The sequence below is a fragment of the Lissotriton helveticus genome, chromosome 1_2, assembly GCF_964261635.1.
Source record: "Lissotriton helveticus chromosome 1_2, aLisHel1.1, whole genome shotgun sequence".
Lineage (NCBI taxonomy): Eukaryota > Metazoa > Chordata > Amphibia > Caudata > Salamandridae > Lissotriton > Lissotriton helveticus.
Genome location: NC_136058.1, coordinates 459037397 through 459065249, shown reverse-complemented (window position 1 = coordinate 459065249; position 27853 = coordinate 459037397). Strand labels below are relative to the sequence as shown.

General features: G+C 49.0%; 2 protein-coding genes across 2 annotated transcripts in view; one reads left to right on the top strand and one right to left on the bottom strand.

The window, feature by feature from the left end:
• Positions 1–27853, top strand: part of LOC144807732 (uncharacterized) — a 770734-nt gene that overhangs the window by 236289 nt on the left and 506592 nt on the right. The window lies entirely within an intron of this gene.
• LOC144807728 (zinc finger protein 212-like) overlaps positions 1–27853 on the bottom strand; it is a 143817-nt gene that overhangs the window by 3572 nt on the left and 112392 nt on the right. The window contains exon 7 of the mRNA XM_078673394.1: positions 69–179. Within this exon, the coding sequence (XP_078529520.1) occupies positions 69–179 (111 nt within the window). The remainder of the gene's footprint in view (positions 1–68; positions 180–27853) is intronic.

Sequence of the window (27853 nt, the reverse complement as noted above, 5' to 3'; positions counted from 1 at the left end):
AGAGACAGCATTTGTGAAACCTGTGCGCTTTGAAGAGGGTTCAAAGCACGGTAGAGTTGCCTACTCACCTGAAGGGCTGCTGCTAGTTACTGTTGTCTGGTACGCTTCGATGTCAATGGGGTAGGTCTCTCCTTCCTCGTTGATACCCAATGGTGCGACTGGTGACATCTCCTCTGGTCCTGTTATTGAAAGAATGGATATGTTCACAGGTGAGCTGAAGCCCACAGCGGCGCTGGCAGTCTACCGCATCCAGTGCTACAGATAAGCGGCATACTAGCCTTCAGTTAGTCAAATACTAACAACAAACAGTAACAGATAAATAGAAATACTCAAAACTCTACTCACAGAATAATGGATACACAGAGCTCTAGTCAAGGGTCTACTCGTAAAGTAATAAATGGATTATGTTACTTACCCAGTACGCATCTGTTCTTGGTATGTAGAACTGTAGATTCACATGCTTTGCATACTCCTGCCCTCTAGTATTCGGTACGGGTGTTTGCAAGTTCTTTTTCTTCAAAGTCGTCTTTCCTAGTCACAAGGTAAGGTGATTCCTCCTTTCGGGGATAGTGTGCATGGGCATCGACTCCATTGTTAGATTGTTTTCCCGCAAGAGGGTGAGAATGGAGTAAGTAAGTGTAGTATAGAGATGTCCATGCGTTTGAATGTATAATCAAGAACTACAACAACTATAGGTGCCCGGGGAGGCGGGTGGGCGCATGTGAATCTACAGCTCTACATGCCAGGAACAGATGTTTACTGGGGCATGTGTGCTGTAGTTGCATAGACTACAAAGCAGTATACTCCCAAAGCGGTGGCTAACCTGTAGATGTTGCAGTTGTTTGAAACAGTGTTTAAGTACTGCTTGGGCTACATTAGCTTGTTGTCTTGCTAACACATCTACACAATAGTGTTTGGTAAATGTATGTGGTGTAGACCATGTAGCTGCCTTACATCTGTCAGCTAGAGGAATGTTACCTAAAAAGACCATAATAGCCCCTATTTGGTGCTCTAGGGGATATGGATAAACTTAGTTTAGCTTTTGCATAGCACGTGTGAACGCATTTAACAATCCAACTTGAAATGCCAGATGTAGAGATGGGATTGCCTTTGTGAGGTGGAATAAATGCAACAAACAGTTTTTTGTTTTGCAAAAATCTTTGGCCCTATCTATCTAGTACAATAAAGCTCTTTTGACATCAAGCGTGTGAAGAACCCGTTCTGCTGCAGAATCAAGTTGAGGGAAAAGCACAGGTAACTCAACTGATTCGTTTATATGAAAAGCAGAAGACACTTTGGGAAGGAATGTAGGGTTGGTGCGAAGAACTACCCTGTGTTTGTGGAGCTGAAAGAAGGGTTCTTCCAAGGTTAATGCCTGTAGCTCACCAACTGTCCTTAAAGTAGTGGTTGCAATTAGGAAAGTAACTTTCCATGAAAGAAACTGCAAAGGGCAATTGTGCAATGGTTCAAAAGGTGGAATCATAAGCCTTTTAAGGATAATGTTAAGATTCCATACTGGTGCAGGTGGAATTCTTGGTGGTATTACCCTTTTCAAGCCTTCCATGAAGGCATTGATCACTGGAACCTTAAATAGTGAAAAATGCTGCCTGTTCTGCAAATGCGCAGCTACCTCTGCAAGGTGCAAACGAATAGATGTATAAGCCAGTCCAGTTTGCTGTAAGTTAACAGGTAACAGATAACATCTTGTATAAAAGCATCGAGAGGATTGATTTTGTTGTTATTACAGTAAATAACAATTGTTTTCCACATTGCTGCTTAACAAGCTCTGGTAGTAGGCTTTTTTGCTTCTTTTAGAATAGTCATACAGTCTGGTGCATACAGTCTGGTGGAAGATTTAAATAACCAAACTCTATGACTTCAGGAGCCAGACCGCTGAGTTCAGTTCTTTGGGATGTGGATGTCTGATTTCTCCATGGTTATGTGTGAGTAGCCTGGAGGTGAGATGCAGCTTTTGATGTGGAACTACTGACCGCTCCAACAGGGTGGTGTACCATGATTGACGAGCCTATGTGGGAGCTACTAGGATCAGTGTGAGTGATGGTAGCCTGAGCTTCCCAACCACCCACAGAATGAGTGGGCGAGGCAGAAAAGCATAGGCAAATATCCCTGACCAGTTCATCCATAGGGCCTTGCCTTTTGAGAGCTGGTGTGGGAACTATGAGCCGATGTGTGGGCATTTTGCGTTGTCGACTGTGGCAAACAAGTCTATTTGTTGGAATCCCCATTGTTGGAAGTATGGAAGGAGAACTTGGGGATGAAGTTCACACATGAATTTGCTGCCTCTTTCGGCTGAAGAGGTCGGCAATCGGATTGTTTGCCCATTGAAGGTGTTCTGCCAGAAGATAGATCCTATGATGGATTGCCCAATTCCAAATGACTTGAGATAGGCGTGACAGTTGGAGACAGTGAGCCCGATTCACAGAATGAACTTAAGACTAAATCCTAAACTTACTACTATTTGGTATTCACAGAATGCACGTACTACTTTCGGGATTCACAGAGTGAACTTACTACTTTCGGTATTCGCAGAATAGATTTAAGACTACTAACTGTACGTCCTCACTCGGTCTGGAAATTCCGGCCTGGAAGCGGAGTTTCCGGCTTGGGGGCGGAGCTTGCAGCCCGGAGGCGGAGCTTGCGGCTTGGAGGTCGAGCTTCCGGCTCGGAGGTGGGGATTTAGCCCAGCCCCTTTGGACGGACCATCACTGCGCCCATTTTACTTTCAACACCACCACTGCATACAAGCCTGCCCCACGCCCGCCTTGACGGAACCGGAGCAAGGTAACAGAAGAACTCTACGCCACCCTCCGTCAAACACCCCCCCCCGCCGCCACGACCGACACCAACACCGCAGCCAAGGATTTTCACAGCTGGATCTCCTGCTGTGCAGACAAGCTTGCACCCCTCCGCCTCCCCACCAAACAATGCCCTCTGAAGGCCGCCTGGTTCACCTCATAACTCCAAGAAGCCAGACGCGCATACAGAGGCCTAGAAAAAACGTGGTGAAACCAGAAAACCACAGAAACACGGAACAACCACAAGAACGCCCTGAAGGAATACCACCAGCGCATAAGAGACACCAAACAGACCTTCCTGAAAGACAAAGCCCAGACCAACGTGACCAATGCCAGAGAACTGTTCAACGTCATACAGCAGTTCGCAAGACCTGCCTGCGAAGCCACGGACATCAAACCTTCCCAGGAACTCTGCAACAAGCCCAGCTCCTGCTTCCATCAGAAGATCAAGGACATCTACGACAACCTCAGCGAACCAGCCCCAGACACCACCCCCCTACCCATCACTGCTGACAAGCCGACCATCACGTCATGGGAATCCGCTACCACCAAACTCATCACCATGACCATGAAGAAAACGCACTCAGGAGCACCCACGGACCCCTGCCCACCACACACATTCCACAGGGCCGCCGCCCCCATCACATCCAAACTTGGTCGCGCCATCAACGCCTGCCTCACATCTGGCAACCTCCCAGACGACTGGAAGCGTGCAGAGGTGAAACCCCTCCTCAAGAAACCAACGGCCTGAAAAACTACCGGCTCAGCTCTCTCCTCCCTTTTGCAGTCAAAGTCACTGAGAGACTCGTAAACGCCAAGCTGACCACCTTTGTCGAAGATAACTCCTTCGTAGACGCCTCCCGGTCTGGATTCTGCAGCAACCACAGCACCGAGACCGCCCTCCTTGCCGCCACGGACATCATCCACATGCTACTGGACCAGGGACACACAGCGGCCCTCATCCTGCTAGACCTCTCTGCGGCCTTCGGCACCATTTCACATCGCACACTCACAGCCAGACTTCATGACGCAGGGATACAAGGAGCCACCCTTGACTGGATCCAATCCATCCTCTCCGGCGGACTCAGAGGATCAGACTCCCTCCCTTCCTCTCCGAACCCACCGATATCAACTGTGGAGTTCCCGAAGGATCTTCTCTCAGCCCTACACTCTTCAACATCTACATTCCCCCCCTCACCGCCATCGTCAAAAGCTTGGGCTCAGCATTGTATCCTATGCCTATGACACACAGCTCATCCTCTCACTCACAAAGAATCCTGAAGACGCCAGACTCTGCTTCCAGGAAGGAATGAAGAATGTGGCAGCCTGGATGAAGGTCAGCTATCTGAAGCTTAACTCAGAGAAGGCTGAGGTCCTCATCCTCGGACCCTGCTCCACCGCCTAGGACAACACCTGGTTGCCGTCTGCCCTCAGGAGCCCACCCACCCCTACCGACCACGCCCGGAACATCGGCATCATCTTCGACTCCTCCCTCTACATTAACCACCAGATCATCGCCGTCGCAGCCACCAGTTTCAACTGCCTCCGCATCCTCCGTAGGACCTTAAAATGGATCCCCTCCGACTGTAGAAGGACCATCACTCACGCACTCATAACCAGCAGACTTGACTACAGCAATGCCTTCTATGCCGGAATTAACAGAACTCTCCTACACAGACTCCAAACCATCCAGAACACCGCAGCCAGACTCGTCCTCGGAACTCCGCGGCACAAGCACATGACCCAACACCTAGGCAGCCTCCACTGGCTCCTCGTCGAGAAGAGAGTCACTTTCAAATTCCTCACCCATGCCTACAAAGCAGTCAACGACATCGGACCCAAATACCTCAACGAAAGAGATTCCTTCCGCGCACCCAAGAGAAACCTCCGCTCTGCCGACCTCGCCCTGGCAGAAGACCGCCGCATCCGCAGAAACAAGATCGGAGGAAAAGCTTTCTCCTACATCGCAGCCAAGACCTGGAACGAGCTCCCTGTAAACATCAGACGCTCCCCGACCCTGCACACATTCAGGAAGGACCTCAAGACCTGGCTCTTCGACTGATCCGGAGCCATCTCTCCCCCCTCCCAAGCGCCTTATGACCCTCACGGGTGAGTAGCGCGCTTTATAAACCCGATTGATTGATTGGCTTTGATTAAACAGTCTTCTGGGGAGGGGAAGATGTGAATATGTTGTCTTCTGAGATGAGCTGTGACTACTTACTTCCACTTCTCCCGAGAGAGGCCAAAGAGACTGTGTTGCGTGCTCTAATTCTTTCCAGGCTTGATTATGCGAATGCCTTGTTTAGCGGTTTACCTGCTTATTTGATCCAACGGCTTCAGGTAATTCAAAACGGCGTGTGCGCCTCCTGTTCAAATTGCCCAGGTGGTCTAGCGTTCGCCCTCATCTACGCACCCTCCATTGGCTTCCGGTGGCTCACCGGATTATGTTTAAAACACTGGTTCTCTCTTTCCGAGCTATCCATCAGCTCGGACCTGTGTACCTGAGGAAACGGTTTGCTCTCTATGTTCCGAATCATTGCCTTCGGTCGGCCAATCAATGCAAAATGATTATGCCTAGATTTAAGTACTCCAGATTAGGAGGCCAGTCTATCTCTGTCATGGCCGCTAGGGCCTGGAATGCTCTTCCTTTGTGTCTCAGAGCAGCCCACCCCATCACCGCCTTTAAGAAAGGATTGAAAACTCATCTGTTTAATAAGATCATGTAACTGTCTTCTCCATCTCGATTTCTTGCTATTTATGCCACTTCTTTCTCCGCGCCAGGATACTTGTTAGAAATAGAGCGTGTTATAAAAGTCTTTATAACATAACATAACATACTGCCAGGCATTTGGTAAATACTCTGGGTGCAGTGGTCACCCCAAACGGGAGTACTTTGAATTGGTAATGTTTGCCGGCTATCACAAATCTGACGTATCTGCGATGAGCTGGATGAACTGGAACATGAAATATGTGGCTTTTAAGTCTAGAATAGACATATACTCTCCCTTCGGTAAAAGAGGAAGTACCTGTTGAAGGGTTACCATGTGACAGTGCTCTGACAGTATATATTGGGTTAAGTCCCTGAGATCCAGATTAGGTCTTAAGAATCCGTCCTTTTTGGGAATCAGAAAATAGAGAGAATAAACCCCTGAACCTTGGTAACACACTAGAACGGGTTCTATGGCTCTTTTTAATAAGAGAGATTGCACTTCTTGTTTGAGCAACTGCAAGTGGTCTGAAGACAAATTGTGAGAGCGAGGCAGAATATTTGCAGGATTGGTGGTAAGCTCCAGGCAATAACAATATTGGATCATTCTGATCACCCATTTGTTGGTTGTTATAGATTGCCAAATGGGGAGAAACTGTTGAAGTCTTCCCCCGACAGGTGTGGTATGGTCAGAGTGAAGCGTGAGGAAGTCACTGCTTATTATGGGAAGGGGAGTTATGGGGCGTGGTGCCCTTACCCCTTCCTTTAGGGTTGTTTCCTCTTATCCTCATCGAAAAAAAAGCCTCTTGAGGGAGAGGACTGGTTATTCCTTTTGTAAGAGGAGGTGTTCTTGTATGAAGGTGTGGTTTTTGACCATGCTCGGTAAAAGGAGCGAGGAAATGAGCCTCTATTTGAAGGTGACTAGAGAGTTCCCATGGACTTGGAGCCTTCAGTGTCCTTTTTTATTTTCTCAAGTGCCTGATCGACCTCAGGACCAAAGAGATGTTTTATTTTATCAAATGGTGCATTCAAAATAAATTGTTGGCCTTTGGGCTTAAATCCAGAAATCCTTAACCAAGCATGTCGTCTGAGTAAGATGCTGGTGTTGACCTCTTGTCTCTGCGGTATCAGCAGCATTGAGAGCACATCTAATAGACGAATTGAAAATTAACTTTCCTTCATTTAGCACATCTTACGCTTTGCTGTATGTTCATCTAGGAGATATTGGAGCAATTGCTCCATTTCATCTCAGTGTGCCCTGTCAGATCTGGCCAAAGGCCCTGCGTGTTTGCAACGCACCAGTGATTGGCAGCTTGAGCAGCTAAGGGTTTGCCAGAAGCATCTAATAGCCTGGATTCTTTGTCTGGGGGAGAAGCGCCCCCTGGGGTTTGGGAATTAGCTTGTTTGTGAGCATTGGACACTGCCCTTGACTCTAGTGGCAACTGGCCCTTAATAAATATTGGATCTGTTGGGGAGGCTTTATATTTGTTGTTGAGTCTAGGAGTCAATGTGCGTGCCTGCACAGAATCTTTAGAAATGTTGTCAGCGTGTCTCTTCATACCCTTAATCCTAGGGAGTGTTTGTGTCAACCTGTGTATGGATCCTAAAGTCTCAAACATAAAATCCTCTTCTAAGGATCCTCTGTGTAGTACCACCCTATGTTATTCTGCAGCCCCGGCAATGAGTTCCTTATGAGGTACATTGTCATCAGGTGGAGATGGCTTGGCAGGTTAAAGGTCTGGATTGTTGTCTAATGAAGGATCAATTGTGTAATCCTTCCATGGATCCACTGGTAAATGCATGGGAAACAACCTTTACAACGCAACTTTTACAACGCACTACCATTACAACGAAACTTTTACAACGCAAAAACTTTTACAACGCATACCATTACAACGCATGTTTTTACAACGCAAGTACTTTTACAACGCATGCCATTACAACGTAAGTATTGGTAAGTATATAATTATATTTAATATTTTATATGTTTTCTTTTTTTTTTTAAGTTTTCAGTTTTTGGGTAAAGGGGTATTTTTAGGGTTCAGGGTCAGTTTTCAGTTTTTGGGTAAAGGGGTATTTTTAGGGTTCAGGGTCAGTTTTCAGTTTTTGGGTAAAGGGGTATTTTTAGGGTTCAGGGTCAGTTTTGGGTTTTTGGGGTACAGGGGTATTTTTAGGGTTCAGGGACAGTTTTGGGTTTTTGGGGTACAGGGGTATTTTTAGGGTTCAGGGACAGTTTTGGGTTTTTGGGGTACAGGGGTATTTTTAGGGTTCTGGGTTAATTTGGGTTTTTTTGGGGTACAGGGGTACAGGGTAAAAAAAAAATAATTATTAAATTACATTAATTTACATTAATTACAATTAATTTAAAATAAAAAAAATATTATATACTTACCAATACTTACGTTGTAATGGTATGCGTTGTAAAGGTATTTGCGTGGTAAAAACATGCATTGTAATGGTATACGTTGTAAAAGTTTTTGCGTTGTAAAAAATTCGTTGTAACGGTATGCGTTGTAAAAGTATGCGTTGTAACGTCATACATCCAAATGCATGTACCCTTCATCAATATCGTCCCCGTCATGCTGAGATTGTGGAGTATTCCGAGGTGTGATGTGCAAAGGATATAAAGTGGGAGAAGACTGTGGTAGAGGGGATGCTGGTGGTGGATAAAGAGGGCTGGTTCCAACAGCCTTCTTTTGTAAAGGGATCTTGTAATGACTTTCCTCATCAGGAAGCTTGTGTTTACGAGGCAATTTGGTATGAATATGACCCCTTTCTGGGTTAATATAAAGTCTCTTATGTTTGGGATCCATTTTCGGTGGAACAATGTCTAAATTTGAATCCAAAGGGACATCTTTCGGTTTAAGCGCTGGCGTTTTTGATGCCGATATGGCTTGGACCTTGGGTGCAGAAGATTTTGGCTCCAAAAGCGGTTTATTTTTCGGCACAGAGGATTTCGGCTCCGAGACGGATTTCGACTTGGACCCGGAGGGCTTCGGTTCTGAAGAGGGTTTGTGTTGACTCGGTCTCGAGTCAGAAGGCTTGACTGGGTGTTTCGAAGCCGAGCCGGAAGGCGGGGCATCGGAAATTTCATTTCGGTGCCAGCCTTGGCCAGAAGGCAGAGGTGGTGCCGAAGCCTTAGGTTTTTTGTGAGTGAGTTGATGGGGCAAAGGTCTTCTGTACTCACGTCACCCTGTCCATGCGGAAGTTCTTTGGTGTTTAGGTCTAACTGGAGCTCTCAATCTGACTCCGACACGGAAAAGACTTCTTCCTCCTCTGCCGCTGATACCCCAACATCTTCTTGACCGGCCTGTCTTCAATGCTTTGACTCTGCATCTCTCGACGTCGAGCCCGAGGATCGGAAAGGGTTTTCTTTGATCGAAATGATCTGCAAGCGTCGCAGTATTCTTTGTGCTCTGGAGACAGGCACAAGTTCCACACCTGGTATGAGTCAGTGCGCGGATGCTTGGCATTGAGGACAGAATTTGAACGGTGTCTGTTCCATTGAAGGAGAGCTGGACCGATGTGGTTAGGCCCAAAGGACGTCCACAAAGCTTTCCGATCGAAAAGTAAATTTTGTTGACCCAAACGATATACGGAGAGGTGGTAAACGTGTACGAAACAATACCGTCAAAGGTAGAGAGTATTGCGCACCGAGGGGAACCCGAAGAACGGTTTCAAACCAGAGCGCAGCAATACACGTCCGAACCCGATGGCAGAAAAAAACAATCTAGGAAAGACTTCTTCGAAGAAAAACAACTTGCAAACATCAGGACCTAACACTAGATGGCAGGACTATGCAAAGCATGTTTATCTACAGCACAAATGCCTCGAACATACCATACTCTATCCATCGAGAAATGGATACATAGAGATCTACCCAGGTTTCTACTCGCAGAGTAATGGACACACAAACCTCTAGTCAAGGCTCAACTCACAGAGTAATGGATATACTATACTCTGTTCTTGGAGTCATGAATACACAGAGCTCTACCCAAGTTTCTACGAACAGATTAATAGTTACATAGAGCTCTACTCACAGAGTAATGGATACACAGAGCTCTACCCATGCTAGTACTCACAGAGTAACTTATGCACAGAGCTCTAGTCAAGGCCCCACAAGGGAGTAACAGATACACAGAACCTAGTCAAGGCCCTACTCACAATGTAATGAATATACAGAGCTCTAGTAAAGGCTTTACTCACAGAGTAATAGACTCACAGAGTTGTACTGATTGCTTTACTCAAATAGTATTGGTTACACAGAGTTCTAATCATGGCTCTACTCACAGAGTAACGTATGCACAGAGCTCTAGTCCAGGCTCTACCCACAGATTAAAGAGTATACTATACTCTATCCATGGAGAAAAGGATACACAGAGCTCTACTCAAGTTTCTACTCACAGAGTCATGGATACACAGAGCTCTACTCAAGGCGCTACTCACAGAGTCATGGATACACAGAGCTCTACTCAAGGCGCTACTCACAGAGTCACGGATACACAGAGCTCTACTCAAGGCGCTACTCATAGAGTCACGGATACACAGAGCTCTACTCAAGGCGCTACTCACAGAGTCATGGATACACAGAGCTCTACTCAAGTTTCTACTCACAGAGTCATGGATACACAGAGCTCTAGTCAAGGCGCTACTCACAGAGTCACGGATACACAGAGCTCTACTCAAGGCGCTACTCACAGAGTCATGGATACACAGAGCTCTACTCAAGGCGCTACTCACAGAGCCATGGATACACAGAGCTGTACTCAAGGCGCTACTCACAGAGTCACGGATACACAGAGCTCTACTCAAGGCGCTACTCACAGAGTCATGGATACACAGAGCTCTAGTCAAGGCGCTACTCACAGAGTCATGGATACACAGAGCTCTAGTCAAGGCGCTACTCACAGAGTCATGGATACACAGAGCTCTACTCAAGGCGCTACTCACAGAGTCATGGATACACAGAGCTCTACTCAAGGCGCTACTCGCAGAGTCATGGATACACAGAGCTCTAGTCAAGGCGCTACTCACAGAGTCATGGATACACAGAGCTCTACTCAAGGCGCTACTCACAGAGTCATGGATACACAGAGCTCTAGTCAAGGCGCTACTCACAGAGTCACGGATACACAGAGCTCTACTCAAGGCGCTACTCACAGAGTCATGGATACACAGAGCTCTACTCAAGTTTCTACTCACAGAGTCATGGATACACAGAGCTCTACTCAAGGCGCCACTCACAGAGTCACGGATACACAGAGCTCTAGTCAAGGCGCTACTCACAGAGTCATGGATACACAGAGCTCTACTCAAGGCGCTACTCACAGAGTCATGGATACACAGAGCTCTACTCAAGGCGCTACTCACAGAGTCATGGATACACAGAGCTCTACTCAAGTTTCTACTCACAGAGTCATGGATACACAGAGCTCTAGTCAAGGCGCTACTCACAGAGTCACGGATACACAGAGCTCTACTCAAGGCGCTACTCACAGAGTCATGGATACACAGAGCTCTACTCAAGGCGCTACTCACAGAGCCATGGATACACAGAGCTGTACTCAAGGCGCTACTCACAGAGTCACGGATACACAGAGCTGTACTCAAGGCGCTACTCACAGAGTCATAGATACACAGAGCTCTACTCAAGGCGCTACTCACAGAGTCATGGATACACAGAGCTCTACTCAAGGCGCTACTCACAGAGTCATGGATACACAGAGCTCTAGTCAAGGCGCTACTCACAGAGTCACGGATACACAGAGCTCTACTCAAGGCCCTACTCACAGAGTCATGGATACACAGAGCTCTACTCAAGGCGCTACTCACAGAGCCATGGATACACAGAGCTGTACTCAAGGCGCTACTCACAGAGTCACGGATACACAGAGCTGTACTCAAGGCGCTACTCACAGAGTCATAGATACACAGAGCTCTACTCAAGGCGCTACTCACAGAGTCATGGATACACAGAGCTCTACTCAAGGCGCTACTCACAGAGTCATGGATACACAGAGCTCTAGTCAAGGCGCTACTCACAGAGTCACGGATACACAGAGCTCTACTCAAGGCCCTACTCACAGAGTCATGGATACACAGAGCTCTACTCAAGGCGCTACTCTCAGAGCCATGGATACACAGAGCTGTACTCAAGGCGCTACTCACAGAGTCACGGATACACAGAGCTGTACTCAAGGCGCTACTCACAGAGTCATAGATACACAGAGCTCTACTCAAGGCGCTACTCACAGAGTCATGGATACACAGAGCTCTACTCAAGGCGCTACTCACAGAGTCATGGATACACAGAGCTCTAGTCAAGGCGCTACTCACAGAGTCACGGATACACAGAGCTCTACTCAAGGCCCTACTCACAGAGTCATGGATACACAGAGCTCTACTCAAGGCGCTACTCTCAGAGTCATGGATACAGAGAGCTCTAGTCAAGGCCCTACTCTCAGAGTCATGGACACACAGAGCTCTACTCAAGGCGCTACTCACAGAGTCATGGATACACAGAGCTCTACTCAAGGCGCTACTCACAGAGTCATGGATACACAGAGCTCTACTCAAGGCGCTACTCACAGAGTCATGGATACACAGAGCTCTACTCAAGGCGCTACTCACAGAGTCATGGATACACAGAGCTCTACTCAAGGCGCTACTCACAGAGTCATGGATACACAGAGCTCTACTCAAGGCGCTACTCACAGAGTCATGGATACACAGAGCTCTACTCAAGGCGCTACTCACAGAGTCACGGATACACAGAGCTCTAGTCAAGGCGCTACTCACAGAGTCACGGATACACAGAGCTCTACTCAAGGCGCTACTCACAGAGTCACGGATACACAGAGCTCTACTCAAGGCGCTACTCACAGAGTCACGGATACACAGAGCTCTACTCAAGGCGCTACTCACAGAGTCATGGATACACAGAGCTCTACTCAAGGCGCTACTCACAGAGTCATGGATACACAGAGCTCTACTCAAGGCGCTACTCACAGAGTCATGGATACACAGAGCTCTACTCAAGGCGCTACTCACAGAGTCATGGATACACAGAGCTCTACTCAAGGCGCTACTCACAGAGTCACGGATACACAGAGCTCTACTCAAGGCCCCACTCACAGAGTCATGGATACACAGAGCTCTAGTCAAGGCCCTACTCACAGAGTCACGGATACACAGAGCTCTAGTCAAGGCGCTACTCACAGAGTCATGGATACACAGAGCTCTACTCAAGGCGCTACTCACAGAGTCATGGATACACAGAGCTCTACTCAAGGCGCTACTCATAGAGTCACGGATACACAGAGCTCTACTCAAGGCGCTACTCACAGAGTCATGGATACACAGAGCTCTACTCAAGTTTCTACTCACAGAGTCATGGATACACAGAGCTCTACTCAAGGTGCTACTCACAGAGTCATGGATACACAGAGCTCTAGTGAAGGCGCTACTCACAGAGTCATGGATACACAGAGCTCTAGTCAAGGCGCTACTCACAGAGTCACGGATACACAGAGCTCTACTCAAGGCGCTACTCACAGAGTCATGGATACACAGAGCTCTACTCAAGGCGCTACTCACAGAGTCATGGATACACAGAGCTCTACTCAAGGCGCTACTCACAGAGTCATGGATACACAGAGCTCTACTCAAGGCGCTACTCACAGAGTCATGGATACACAGAGCTCTACTCAAGGCTCTACTCACAGAGTCATGGATACACAGAGCTCTAGTCAAGGCGCTACTCACAGAGTCACGGATACACAGAGCTCTACTCAAGGCGCTACTCACAGAGTCATGGATACACAGAGCTCTACTCAAGGCGCTACTCACAGAGCCATGGATACACAGAGCTGTACTCAAGGCGCTACTCACAGAGTCACGGATACACAGAGCTCTACTCAAGGCGCTACTCACAGAGTCATGGATACACAGAGCTCTAGTCAAGGCGCTACTCACAGAGTCATGGATACACAGAGCTCTAGTCAAGGCGCTACTCACAGAGTCATGGATACACAGAGCTCTACTCAAGGCGCTACTCACAGAGTCATGGATACACAGAGCTCTACTCAAGGCGCTACTCGCAGAGTCATGGATACACAGAGCTCTAGTCAAGGCGCTACTCACAGAGTCATGGATACACAGAGCTCTACTCAAGGCGCTACTCACAGAGTCATGGATACACAGAGCTCTAGTCAAGGCGCTACTCACAGAGTCACGGATACACAGAGCTCTACTCAAGGCGCTACTCACAGAGTCATGGATACACAGAGCTCTACTCAAGTTTCTACTCACAGAGTCATGGATACACAGAGCTCTACTCAAGGCGCCACTCACAGAGTCACGGATACACAGAGCTCTACTCAAGGCGCTACTCATAGAGTCACGGATACACAGAGCTCTACTCAAGGCGCTACTCACAGAGTCATGGATACACAGAGCTCTACTCAAGTTTCTACTCACAGAGTCATGGATACACAGAGCTCTAGTCAAGGCGCTACTCACAGAGTCACGGATACACAGAGCTCTACTCAAGGCGCTACTCACAGAGTCATGGATACACAGAGCTCTACTCAAGGCGCTACTCACAGAGCCATGGATACACAGAGCTGTACTCAAGGCGCTACTCACAGAGTCACGGATACACAGAGCTGTACTCAAGGCGCTACTCACAGAGTCATAGATACACAGAGCTCTACTCAAGGCGCTACTCACAGAGTCATGGATACACAGAGCTCTACTCAAGGCGCTACTCACAGAGTCATGGATACACAGAGCTCTAGTCAAGGCGCTACTCACAGAGTCACGGATACACAGAGCTCTACTCAAGGCCCTACTCACAGAGTCATGGATACACAGAGCTCTACTCAAGGCGCTACTCACAGAGCCATGGATACACAGAGCTGTACTCAAGGCGCTACTCACAGAGTCACGGATACACAGAGCTGTACTCAAGGCGCTACTCACAGAGTCATAGATACACAGAGCTCTACTCAAGGCGCTACTCACAGAGTCATGGATACACAGAGCTCTACTCAAGGCGCTACTCACAGAGTCATGGATACACAGAGCTCTAGTCAAGGCGCTACTCACAGAGTCACGGATACACAGAGCTCTACTCAAGGCCCTACTCACAGAGTCATGGATACACAGAGCTCTACTCAAGGCGCTACTCTCAGAGCCATGGATACACAGAGCTGTACTCAAGGCGCTACTCACAGAGTCACGGATACACAGAGCTGTACTCAAGGCGCTACTCACAGAGTCATGGACACACAGAGCTCTACTCAAGGTGCTACTCACAGAGTCATGGATACACAGAGCTCTACTCAAGGCGCTACTCACAGAGTCATGGATACACAGAGCTCTACTCAAGGCGCTACTCACAGAGTCATAGATACACAGAGCTCTACTCAAGGCGCTACTCACAGAGTCATGGATACACAGAGCTCTACTCAAGGCGCTACTCACAGAGTCATGGATACACAGAGCTCTAGTCAAGGCGCTACTCACAGAGTCACGGATACACAGAGCTCTACTCAAGGCCCTACTCACAGAGTCATGGATACACAGAGCTCTACTCAAGGCGCTACTCTCAGAGTCATGGATACAGAGAGCTCTAGTCAAGGCCCTACTCTCAGAGTCATGGACACACAGAGCTCTACTCAAGGCGCTACTCACAGAGTCATGGATACACAGAGCTCTACTCAAGGCGCTACTCACAGAGTCATGGATACACAGAGCTCTACTCAAGGCGCTACTCACAGAGTCATGGATACACAGAGCTCTACTCAAGGCGCTACTCACAGAGTCATGGATACACAGAGCTCTACTCAAGGCGCTACTCACAGAGTCATGGATACACAGAGCTCTACTCAAGGCGCTACTCACAGAGTCATGGATACACAGAGCTCTACTCAAGGCGCTACTCACAGAGTCACGGATACACAGAGCTCTAGTCAAGGCGCTACTCACAGAGTCACGGATACACAGAGCTCTACTCAAGGCGCTACTCACAGAGTCACGGATACACAGAGCTCTACTCAAGGCGCTACTCACAGAGTCACGGATACACAGAGCTCTACTCAAGGCGCTACTCACAGAGTCATGGATACACAGAGCTCTACTCAAGGCGCTACTCACAGAGTCATGGATACACAGAGCTCTACTCAAGGCGCTACTCACAGAGTCATGGATACACAGAGCTCTACTCAAGGCGCTACTCACAGAGTCATGGATACACAGAGCTCTACTCAAGGCGCTACTCACAGAGTCACGGATACACAGAGCTCTACTCAAGGCCCCACTCACAGAGTCATGGATACACAGAGCTCTAGTCAAGGCCCTACTCACAGAGTCACGGATACACAGAGCTCTAGTCAAGGCGCTACTCACAGAGTCATGGATACACAGAGCTCTACTCAAGGCGCTACTCACAGAGTCATGGATACACAGAGCTCTAGTCAAGGCGCTACTCACAGAGTCATGGATACACAGAGCTCTACTCAAGGCGCTACTCACAGAGTCATGGATACACAGAGCTCTACTCAAGGCCCCACTCACAGAGTCATGGATACACAGAGCTCTACTCAAGGCGCTACTCACAGAGTCATGGATACACAGAGCTCTACTCAAGGCGCTACTCACAGAGTCATGGATACACAGAGCTCTAGTCAAGGCGCTACTCACAGAGTCATGGATACACAGAGCTCTACTCAAGGCGCTACTCACAGAGTCATGGATACACAGAGCTCTACTCAAGGCGCTACTCACAGAGTCATGGATACACAGAGCTCTACTCAAGGCGCTACTCACAGAGTCACGGATACACAGAGCTCTACTCAAGGCGCTACTCACAGAGTCACGGATACACAGAGCTCTACTCAAGGCGCTACTCACAGAGTCATGGATACACAGAGCTCTACTCAAGGCGCTACTCACAGAGTCACGGATACACAGAGCTCTACTCAAGGCGCTACTCACAGAGTCATGGATACACAGAGCTCTACTCAAGGCGCTACTCACAGAGTCATGGATACACAGAGCTCTACTCAAGGCGCTACTCACAGAGTCATGGATACACAGAGCTCTACTCAAGGCGCTACTCACAGAGTCATGGATACACAGAGCTCTACTCAAGGCGCTACTCACAGAGTCACGGATACACAGAGCTCTACTCAAGGCGCTACTCACAGAGTCACGGATACACAGAGCTCTACTCAAGGCGCTACTCACAGAGTCATGGATACACAGAGCTCTACTCAAGGCGCTACTCACAGAGTCACGGATACACAGAGCTCTACTCAAGGCGCTACTCACAGAGTCATGGATACACAGAGCTCTAGTCAAGGCGCTACTCACAGAGTCATGGATACACAGAGCTCTACTGGAGGCGCTACTCACAGAGTCATGGATACACAGAGCTCTACTCAAGGCGCTACTCGCAGAGTCATGGATACACAGAGCTCTACTCAAGGCGCTACTCACAGAGTCACGGATACACAGAGCTCTACTCAAGGCCCCACTCACAGAGTCATGGATACACAGAGCTCTACTCAAGGCGCTACTCACAGAGTCATGGATACACAGAGCTCTACTCAAGGCGCTACTCACAGAGTCATGGATACACAGAGCTCTACTCAAGGCGCTACTCACAGTCATGGATACACAGAGCTCTACTCAAGGCGCTACTCACAGAGTCATGGATACACAGAGCTCTACTCAAGGCGCTACTCACAGAGTCATGGATACACAGAGCTCTACTCAAGGCGCTACTCACAGAGTCATGGATACACAGAGCTCTACTCAAGGCGCTACTCACAGAGTCATGGATACACAGAGCTCTACTCAAGGCGCTACTCACAGAGTCATGGATACACAGAGCTCTAGTCAAGGCGCTACTCACAGAGTCATGGATACACAGAGCTCTAGTCAAGGCGCTACTCACAGAGTCATGGATACACAGAGCTCTACTCAAGGCGCTACTCACAGAGTCATGGATACACAGAGCTCTAGTCAAGGCGCTACTCACAGAGTCACGGATACACAGAGCTCTACTCAAGGCGCTACTGACAGAGTCACGGATACACAGAGCTCTACTCAAGGCGCTACTCACAGAGTCATGGATACACAGAGCTCTAGTCAAGGCGCTACTCACAGAGTCATGGATACACAGAGCTCTACTCAAGGCCCTACTCACAGAGTCATGGATACACAGAGCTCTACTCAAGGCGCTACTCACAGAGTCATGGATACACAGAGCTCTACTCAAGGCGCTACTCACAGAGTCACGGATACACAGAGCTCTACTCAAGGCTCTACTCACAGAGTCATGGATACACAGGGCTCTAGTCAAGGCGCTACTCACAGAGTCATGGATACACAGAGCTCTACTCAAGGCGCTACTCACAGAGTCATGGATACACAGAGCTCTACTCAAGGCGCTACTCACAGAGTCATGGATACACAGAGCTCTACTCAAGGCGCTACTCACAGAGTCATGGATACACAGAGCTCTACTCAAGGCGCTACTCACAGAGTCATGGATACACAGAGCTCTAGTCAAGGCGCTACTCACAGGGTCATGGATACACAGAGCTCTAGTCAAGGCGCTACTCACAGAGTCATGGATACACAGAGCTCTACTCAAGGCCCCACTCACAGAGTCATGGATACACAGAGCTCTACTCAAGGCGCTACTCACAGAGTCATGGATACACAGAGCTCTACTCAAGGCTCTACTCACAGAGTCATGGATACACAGAGCTCTACTCAAGGCGCTACTCACAGAGTCATGGATACACAGAGCTCTACTCAAGGCGCTACTCACAGAGTCACGGATACACAGAGCTCTAGTCAAGGCGCTACTTACAAAGTAACAGATACACAGAGCTCTACTCAAGGCGCTACTCGCAGAGTCATGGATACACAGAGCTCTACTCAAGGCGCTACTCACAGAGTCATGGATACACAGAGCTCTACTCAAGGCGCTACTCACAGAGTCATGGATACACAGAGCTCTACTCAAGGCGCTACTCACAGAGTCATGGATACACAGAGCTCTACTCAAGGCGCTACTCACAGAGTCATGGATACACAGAGCTCTACTCAAGGCGCTACTCACAGAGTCACGGATACACCGAGCTCTACTCAAGGCTCTACTCACAGAGTCATGGATACACAGAGCTCTAGTCAAGGCGCTACTTAGAAAGTAACAGATACACAGAGCTCTACTCAAGGCGCTACTCGCAGAGTCATGGATACACAGAGCTCTAGTCAAGGCGCTACTCACAGAGTCATGGATACACAGAGCTCTACTCAAGGCCCCACTCACAGAGTCATGGATACACAGAGCTCTACTCAAGGCGCTACTCACAGAGTCATGGATACACAGAGCTCTACTCAAGGCGCTACTCACAGAGTCATGGATACACAGAGCTCTACTCAAGGCGCTACTCACAGAGTCATGGATACACAGAGCTCTACTCAAGGCCCCACTCACAGAGTCATGGATACACAGAGCTCTACTCAAGGCGCTACTCACAGAGTCATGGATACACAGAGCTCTACTCAAGGCGCTACTCACAGAGTCATGGATACACAGAGCTCTACTCAAGGCGCTACTCACAGAGTCATGGATACACAGAGCTCTACTCAAGGCGCTACTCACAGAGTCACGGATACACAGAGCTCTACTCAAGGCGCTACTCACAGAGTCACGGATACACAGAGCTCTACTCAAGGCCCTACTCACAGAGTCATGGATACACAGAGCTCTAGTCAAGGCGCTACTCACAGAGTCATGGATACACAGAGCTCTACTCAAGGCGCTACTCACAGAGTCATGGATACACAGAGCTCTAGTCAAGGCGCTACTCACAGAGTCATGGATACACAGAGCTCTAGTCAAGGCGCTACTCACAGAGTCATGGATACACAGAGCTCTACTCAAGGCGCTACTCACAGAGTCATGGATACACAGAGCTCTACTCAAGGCGCTACTCACAGAGTCATGGATACACAGAGCTCTAGTCAAGGCGCTACTCACAGAGTCATGGATACACAGAGCTCTACTCAAGGCGCTACTCACAGAGTCATGGATACACAGAGCTCTACTCAAGGCGCTACTCACAGAGTCATGGATACACAGAGCTCTACTCAAGGCGCTACTCACAGAGTCATGGATACACAGAGCTCTACTCAAGGCGCTACTCACAGAGTCATGGATACACAGAGCTCTACTCAAGGCGGCACTCACAGAGTCATGGATACACAGAGCTCTAGTCAAGGCGCTACTCACAGAGTCATGGATACACAGAGCTCTAGTCAAGGCGCTACTCACAGAGTCATGGATACACAGAGCTCTACTCAAGGCGCTACTCACAGAGTCATGGATACACAGAGCTCTACTCAAGGCCCTACTCACAGAGTCATGGATACACAGAGCTCTAGTCAAGGCGCTACTCACAGAGTCATGGATACACAGAGCTCTACTCAAGGCGCTACTCACAGAGTCATAGATACACAGAGCTCTACTCAAGGCGCTACTCACAGAGTCATGGATACACAGAGCTCTACTCAAGGCGCTACTCACAGAGTCATGGATACACAGAGCTCTACTCAAGGCGCTACTCACAGAGTCACGGATACACAGAGCTCTACTCAAGGCGCTACTCACAGAGTCATGGATACACAGAGCTCTACTCAAGGCGCTACTCACAGAGTCATGGATACACAGAGCTCTAGTCAAGGCGCTACTCACAGAGTCATGGATACACAGAGCTCTACTCAAGGCGCTACTCACAGAGTCATGGACACACAGAGCTCTACTCAAGGCGCTACTCACAGAGTCATGGATACACAGAGCTCTACTCAAGGCGCTACTCACAGAGTCATGGATACACAGAGCTCTAGTGAAGGCGCTACTCACAGAGTCATGGATACACAGAGCTCTACTCAAGGCGCTACTCACAGAGTCATGGATACACCGAGCTCTACTCAAGGCGCTACTCACAGAGTCACGGATACACAGAGCTCTACTCAAGGCGCTACTCACAGAGTCATGGATACACATAGCTCTACTCAAGGCCCCACTCACAGAGTCATGGATACACAGAGCTCTACTCAAGGCGCTACTCACAGAGTCATAGATACACAGAGCTCTACTCAAGGCGCTACTCACAGAGTCATGGATACACAGAGCTCTACTCAAGGCGCTACTCACAGAGTCATGGATACACAAAGCTCTACTCAAGGCGCTACTCACAGAGTCATGGATACACAGAGCTCTACTCAAGGCGCTACTCACAGAGTCATGGATACACAGAGCTCTACTCAAGGCGCTACTCACAGAGTCATGGATACACAGAGCTCTACTCAAGGCGCTACTCACAGAGTCATGGATACACAGAGCTCTACTCAAGGCGCTACTCACAGAGTCATGGATACACAGAGCTCTAGTCAAGGTGCTACTCACAGAGTCATGGATACACAGAGCTCTACTCAAGGAGCTACTCACAGAGTCATGGATACACAGAGCTCTAGTCAAGGCGCTACTCACAGAGTCATGGATACACAGAGCTCTACTCAAGGCGCTACTCACAGAGTCATGGATACACAGAGCTCTACTCAAGGCGCTACTCACAGAGTCATGGATACACAGAGCTCTAGTCAAGGAGCTACTCACAGAGTCATGGATACACAGAGCTCTAGTCAAGGCGCTACTCACAGAGTCATGGATACACAGAGCTCTACTCAAGGCGCTACTCACAGAGTCATGGATACACAGAGCTCTACTCAAGGCCCTACTCACAGAGTCATGGATACACAGAGCTCTAGTCAAGGCGCTACTCACAGAGTCATGGATACACAGAGCTCTACTCAAGGCGCTACTCACAGAGTCATAGATACACAGAGCTCTACTCAAGGCGCTACTCACAGAGTCATGGATACACAGAGCTCTACTCAAGGCGCTACTCACAGAGTCATGGATACACAGAGCTCTACTCAAGGCGCTACTCACAGAGTCACGGATACACAGAGCTCTACTCAAGGCGCTACTCACAGAGTCATGGATACACAGAGCTCTACTCAAGGCGCTACTCACAGAGTCATGGATACACAGAGCTCTAGTCAAGGCGCTACTCACAGAGTCATGGATACACAGAGCTCTACTCAAGGCGCTACTCACAGAGTCATGGACACACAGAGCTCTACTCAAGGCGCTACTCACAGAGTCATGGATACACAGAGCTCTACTCAAGGCGCTACTCACAGAGTCATGGATACACAGAGCTCTAGTGAAGGCGCTACTCACAGAGTCATGGATACACAGAGCTCTACTCAAGGCGCTACTCACAGAGTCATGGATACACCGAGCTCTACTCAAGGCGCTACTCACAGAGTCACGGATACACAGAGCTCTACTCAAGGCGCTACTCACAGAGTCATGGATACACATAGCTCTACTCAAGGCCCCACTCACAGAGTCATGGATACACAGAGCTCTACTCAAGGCGCTACTCACAGAGTCATGGATACACAGAGCTCTACTCAAGGCGCTACTCACAGAGTCATGGATACACAGAGCTCTACTCAAGGCGCTACTCACAGAGTCATAGATACACAGAGCTCTACTCAAGGCGCTACTCACAGAGTCATGGATACACAGAGCTCTACTCAAGGCGCTACTCACAGAGTCATGGATACACAAAGCTCTACTCAAGGCGCTACTCACAGAGTCATGGATACACAGAGCTCTACTCAAGGCGCTACTCACAGAGTCATGGATACACAGAGCTCTACTCAAGGCGCTACTCACAGAGTCATGGATACACAGAGCTCTACTCAAGGCGCTACTCACAGAGTCATGGATACACAGAGCTCTACTCAAGGCGCTACTCACAGAGTCATGGATACACAGAGCTCTAGTCAAGGTGCTACTCACAGAGTCATGGATACACAGAGCTCTACTCAAGGAGCTACTCACAGAGTCATGGATACACAGAGCTCTACTCAAGGCGCTACTCACAGAGTCATGGATACACAGAGCTCTAGTCAAGGAGCTACTCACAGAGTCATGGATACACAGAGCTCTAGTCAAGGCGCTACTCACAGAGTCATGGATACACAGAGCTCTACTCAAGGCGCTACTCACAGAGTCATGGATACACAGAGCTCTACTCAAGGCGCTACTCACAGAGTCATGGATACACAGAGCTCTACTCAAGGCGCTACTCACAGAGTCATGGATACACAGAGCTCTACTCAAGGAGCTACTCACAGAGTCATGGATACACAGAGCTCTAGTCAAGGCGCTACTCACAGAGTCATGGATACACAGAGCTCTACTCAAGGCGCTACTCACAGAGTCATGGATACACATAGCTCTAGTCAAGGCGCTACTCACAGAGTCATGGATACACAGAGCTCTACTCAAGGCGCTACTCACAGAGTCATGGGTACACAGAGCTCTACTCAAGGCGCTACTCACAGAGTCATGGATACACAGAGCTCTACTCAAGGCGCTACTCACAGAGTCATGGATACACAGAGCTCTACTCAAGGCGCTACTCACAGAGTCATGGATACACAGAGCTCTACTCAAGGCCCTACTCACAGAGTCATGGATACACAGAGCTCTACTCAAGGCGCTACTCACAGAGTCATGGATACACAGAGCTCTACTCAAGGCCCTACTCACAGAGTCATGGATACACAGAGCTCTACTCAAGGCGCTACTCACAGAGTCATGGATACACAGAGCTCTACTCAAGGCTCTACTCACAGAGTCATGGATACACAGAGCTCTACTCAAGGCGCTACTCACAGAGTCATGGATACACAGAGCTCTACTCAAGGCGCTACTCACAGAGTCACGGATACACAGAGCTCTACTCAAGGCGCTACTCACAGAGTCATGGATACACAGAGCTCTACTCAAGGCGCTACTCACAGAGTCATGGATACACAGAGCTCTACTCAAGGCGCTACTCACAGAGTCATGGACACACAGAGCTCTACTCAAGGCGCTACTCACAGAGTCAGGGATACACAGAGCTCTAGTCAAGGCGCTACTCACAGAGTCAGGGATACACTGAGCTCTACTCAAGGCGCTACTCACAGAGTCATGGATACACTGAGCTCTACTCAAGGCCCTACTCACAGAGTCATGGACACACAGAGCTCTAGTCAAGGCGCTACTCACAGAGTCATGGATACACAGAGCTCTACTCAAGGCGCTACTCACAGAGTCATGGATACACAGAGCTCTACTCAAGGCGCTACTCACAGAGTCATGGATACACAGAGCTCTAGTCAAGGCGCTACTCACAGAGTCATGGATACACAGAGCTCTAGTCAAGGCGCTACTCACAGAGTCATGGATACACTGAGCTCTACTCAAGGCGCTACTCACAGAGTCATGGATACACAGAGCTCTACTCAAGGCGCTACTCACAGAGTCATGGATACACTGAGCTCTACTCAAGGCCCTACTCACAGAGTCATGGACACACAGAGCTCTAGTCAAGGCGCTACTCACAGAGTCACGGATACACAGAGCTCTAGTCAAGGCGCTACTCACAGAGTCATGGATACACAGAGCTCTACTCAAGGCGCTACTCACAGAGTCATGGATACACAGAGCTCTAGTCAAGGCGCTACTCACAGAGTCATGGATACACAGAGCTCTACTCAAGGCGCTACTCACAGAGTCATGGATACACAGAGCTCTAGTCAAGGCGCTACTCACAGAGTCATGGATACACAGAGCTCTACTCAAGGCGCTACTCACAGAGTCATGGATACACAGAGCTCTACTCAAGGCCCTACTCACAGAGTCATGGATACACAGAGCTCTACTCAAGGCGCTACTCACAGAGTCATGGATACACAGAGCTCTAGTCAAGGCGCTACTCACAGAGTCATGGATACACAGAGCTCTACTCAAGGCGCTACTCACAGAGTCATGGATACACAGAGCTCTAGTCAAGGCGCTACTCACAGAGTCATGGATACACAGAGCTCTAGTCAAGGCGCTACTCACAGAGTCATGGATACACAGAGCTCTAGTCAAGGCGCTACTCACAGAGTCATGGATACACAGAGCTCTACTCAAGGCGCTACTCACAGAGTCATGGATACACAGAGCTCTACTCAAGGCTCTACTCACAGAGTCATGGATACACAGGGCTCTACTCAAGGCGCTACTCACAGAGTCATGGATACACAGAGCTCTACTCAAGGCGCTACTCACAGAGTCATGGATACACAGAGCTCTACTCAAGGCCCCACTCACAGAGTCATGGATACACAGAGCTCTACTCAAGGCGCTATTCACAGAGTCATGGATACACAGAGCTCTACTCAAGGCCCCACTCACAGAGTCATGGATACACAGAGCTCTACTCAAGGTGCTACTCACAGAGTCATGGATACACAGAGCTCTACTCAAGGCGCTACTCACAGAGTCACGGATACACAGAGCTCTACTGGAGGCGCTACTCACAGAGTCATGGATACACAGAGCTCTACTCAAGGTCCTACTCACAGAGTCACGGATACACAGAGCTCTACTCAAGGCGGCACTCACAGAGTCATGGATACACAGAGCTCTACTCAAGGCGCTACTCACAGAGTCATGGATACACAGAGCTCTACTCAAGGCGCTACTCACAGAGTCATGGATACACAGAGCTCTACTCAAGGCGCTACTCACAGAGTCATGGATACACAGAGCTCTACTCAAGGCGCTACTCACAGAGTCACGGATACACAGAGCTCTACTCAAGGCGCTACTCACAGAGTCATGGATACACAGAGCTCTACTCAAGGCGCTACTCACAGAGTCATGGATACACAGAGCTCTACTCAAGGCGCTACTCACAGAGTCATGGATACACAGAGCTCTACTCAAGGCGCTACTCACAGAGTCACGGATACACAGAGCTCTACTCAAGGCGCTACTCACAGAGTCATGGATACACAGAGCTCTACTCAAGGCGCTACTCACAGAGTCATGGATACACAGAGCTCTACTCAAGGCGCTACTCACAGAGTCATGGATACACAGAGCTCTAGTCAAGGCGCTACTCACAGAGTCATGGATACACAGAGCTCTACTCAAGGCGCTACTCACAGAGTCATGGATACACAGAGCTCTACTCAAGGCGCTACTCTCAGAGTCATGGATACAGAGAGCTCTAGTCAAGGCCCTACTCACAGAGTCATGGATACACAGAGCTCTACTCAAGGCGCTACTCACAGAGTCACGGATACACAGAGCTCTACTCAAGGCGCTACTCACAGAGTCATGGATACACAGAGCTCTAGTCAAGGCGCTACTCACAGAGTCATGGATACACAGAGCTCTAGTCAAGGCGCTACTTAGAAAGTAACAGATACACAGAGCTCTACTCAAGGCGCTACTCGCAGAGTCATGGATACACAGAGCTCTAGTCAAGGCGCTACTCACAGAGTCATGGATACACAGAGCTCTACTCAAGGCCCCACTCACAGAGTCATGGATACACAGAGCTCTACTCAAGGCGCTACTCACAGAGTCATGGATACACAGAGCTCTACTCAAGGCGCTACTCACAGAGTCATGGATACACAGAGCTCTACTCAAGGCGCTACTCACAGAGTCATGGATACACAGAGCTCTACTCAAGGCCCCACTCACAGAGTCATGGATACACAGAGCTCTACTCAAGGCGCTACTCACAGAGTCATGGATACACAGAGCTCTACTCAAGGCGCTACTCACAGAGTCATGGATACACAGAGCTCTACTCAAGGCGCTACTCACAGAGTCATGGACACACAGAGCTCTACTCAAGGCGCTACTCACAGGGTCATGGATACACAGAGCTCTACTCAAGGTGCTACTCACAGGGTCATGGATACACAGAGCTCTACTCAAGGCTCTACTCACAGAGTCATGGATACACAGAGCTCTAGTCAAGGCGCTACTCACAGAGTCATGGATACACAGAGCTCTACTCAAGGCGCTACTCACAGAGTCATGGATACACAGAGCTCTACTCAAGGCGCTACTCACAGAGTCATGGATACACATAGCTCTACTCAAGGCGCTACTCACAGAGTCATGGATACACTGAGCTCTAGTCAAGGCGCTACTCACAGAGTCATGGATACACAGAGCTCTACTCAAGGCGCTACTCACAGAGTCATGGATACACAGAGCTCTACTCAAGGCGCTACTCACAGAGTCACGGATACACAGAGCTCTACTCAAGGCGCTACTCACAGAGTCATGGATACACAGAGCTCTACTCAAGGCGCTACTCACAGAGTCATGGATACACAGAGCTCTACTCAAGGTGCTACTCACAGAGTCATGGATACACAGAGCTCTAGTGAAGGCGCTACTCACAGAGTCACGGATACACAGAGCTCTACTCAAGGCGCTACTCACAGAGTCATGGATACACAGAGCTCTACTCAAGGCGCTACTCACAGAGTCATGGATACACAGAGCTCTACTCAAGGCGCTACTCACAGAGTCATGGATACACAGAGCTCTACTCAAGGCCCCACTCACAGAGTCATGGATACACAGAGCTCTACTCAAGGCGCTACTCACAGAGTCATGGATACACAGAGCTCTACTCAAGGCGCTACTCACAGAGTCATGGATACACAGAGCTCTAGTCAAGGCGCTACTCACAGAGTCACGGATACACAGAGCTCTACTCAAGGCGCTACTCACAGAGTCATGGATACACAGAGCTCTACTCAAGGTCCTACTCACAGAGTCATGGATACACAGAGCTCTACTCAAGGCGCTACTCACAGAGTCACGGATACACAGAGCTCTACTCAAGGCGCTACTCACAGAGTCATGGATACACAGAGCTCTACTCAAGGCGCTACTCACAGAGTCATGGATACACAGAGCTCTATTCAAGGCGCTACTCACAGAGTCATGGATACACAGAGCTCTACTCAAGGCGCTACTCACAGAGTCACGGATACACAGAGCTCTACTCAAGGCGCTACTCACAGAGTCACGGATACACAGAGCTCTACTCAAGGCGCTACTCACAGAGTCATGGATACACAGAGCTCTACTCAAGGCGCTACTCATAGAGTCATGGATACACAGAGCTCTACTCAAGGCGCTACTCACAGAGTCATGGATACACAGAGCTCTACTCAAGGCGCTACTCACAGAGTCACGGATACACAGAGCTCTACTCAAGGCGCTACTCACAGAGTCACGGATACACAGAGCTCTACTCAAGGCGCTACTCACAGAGTCATGGATACACAGAGCTCTACTCAAGGCGCT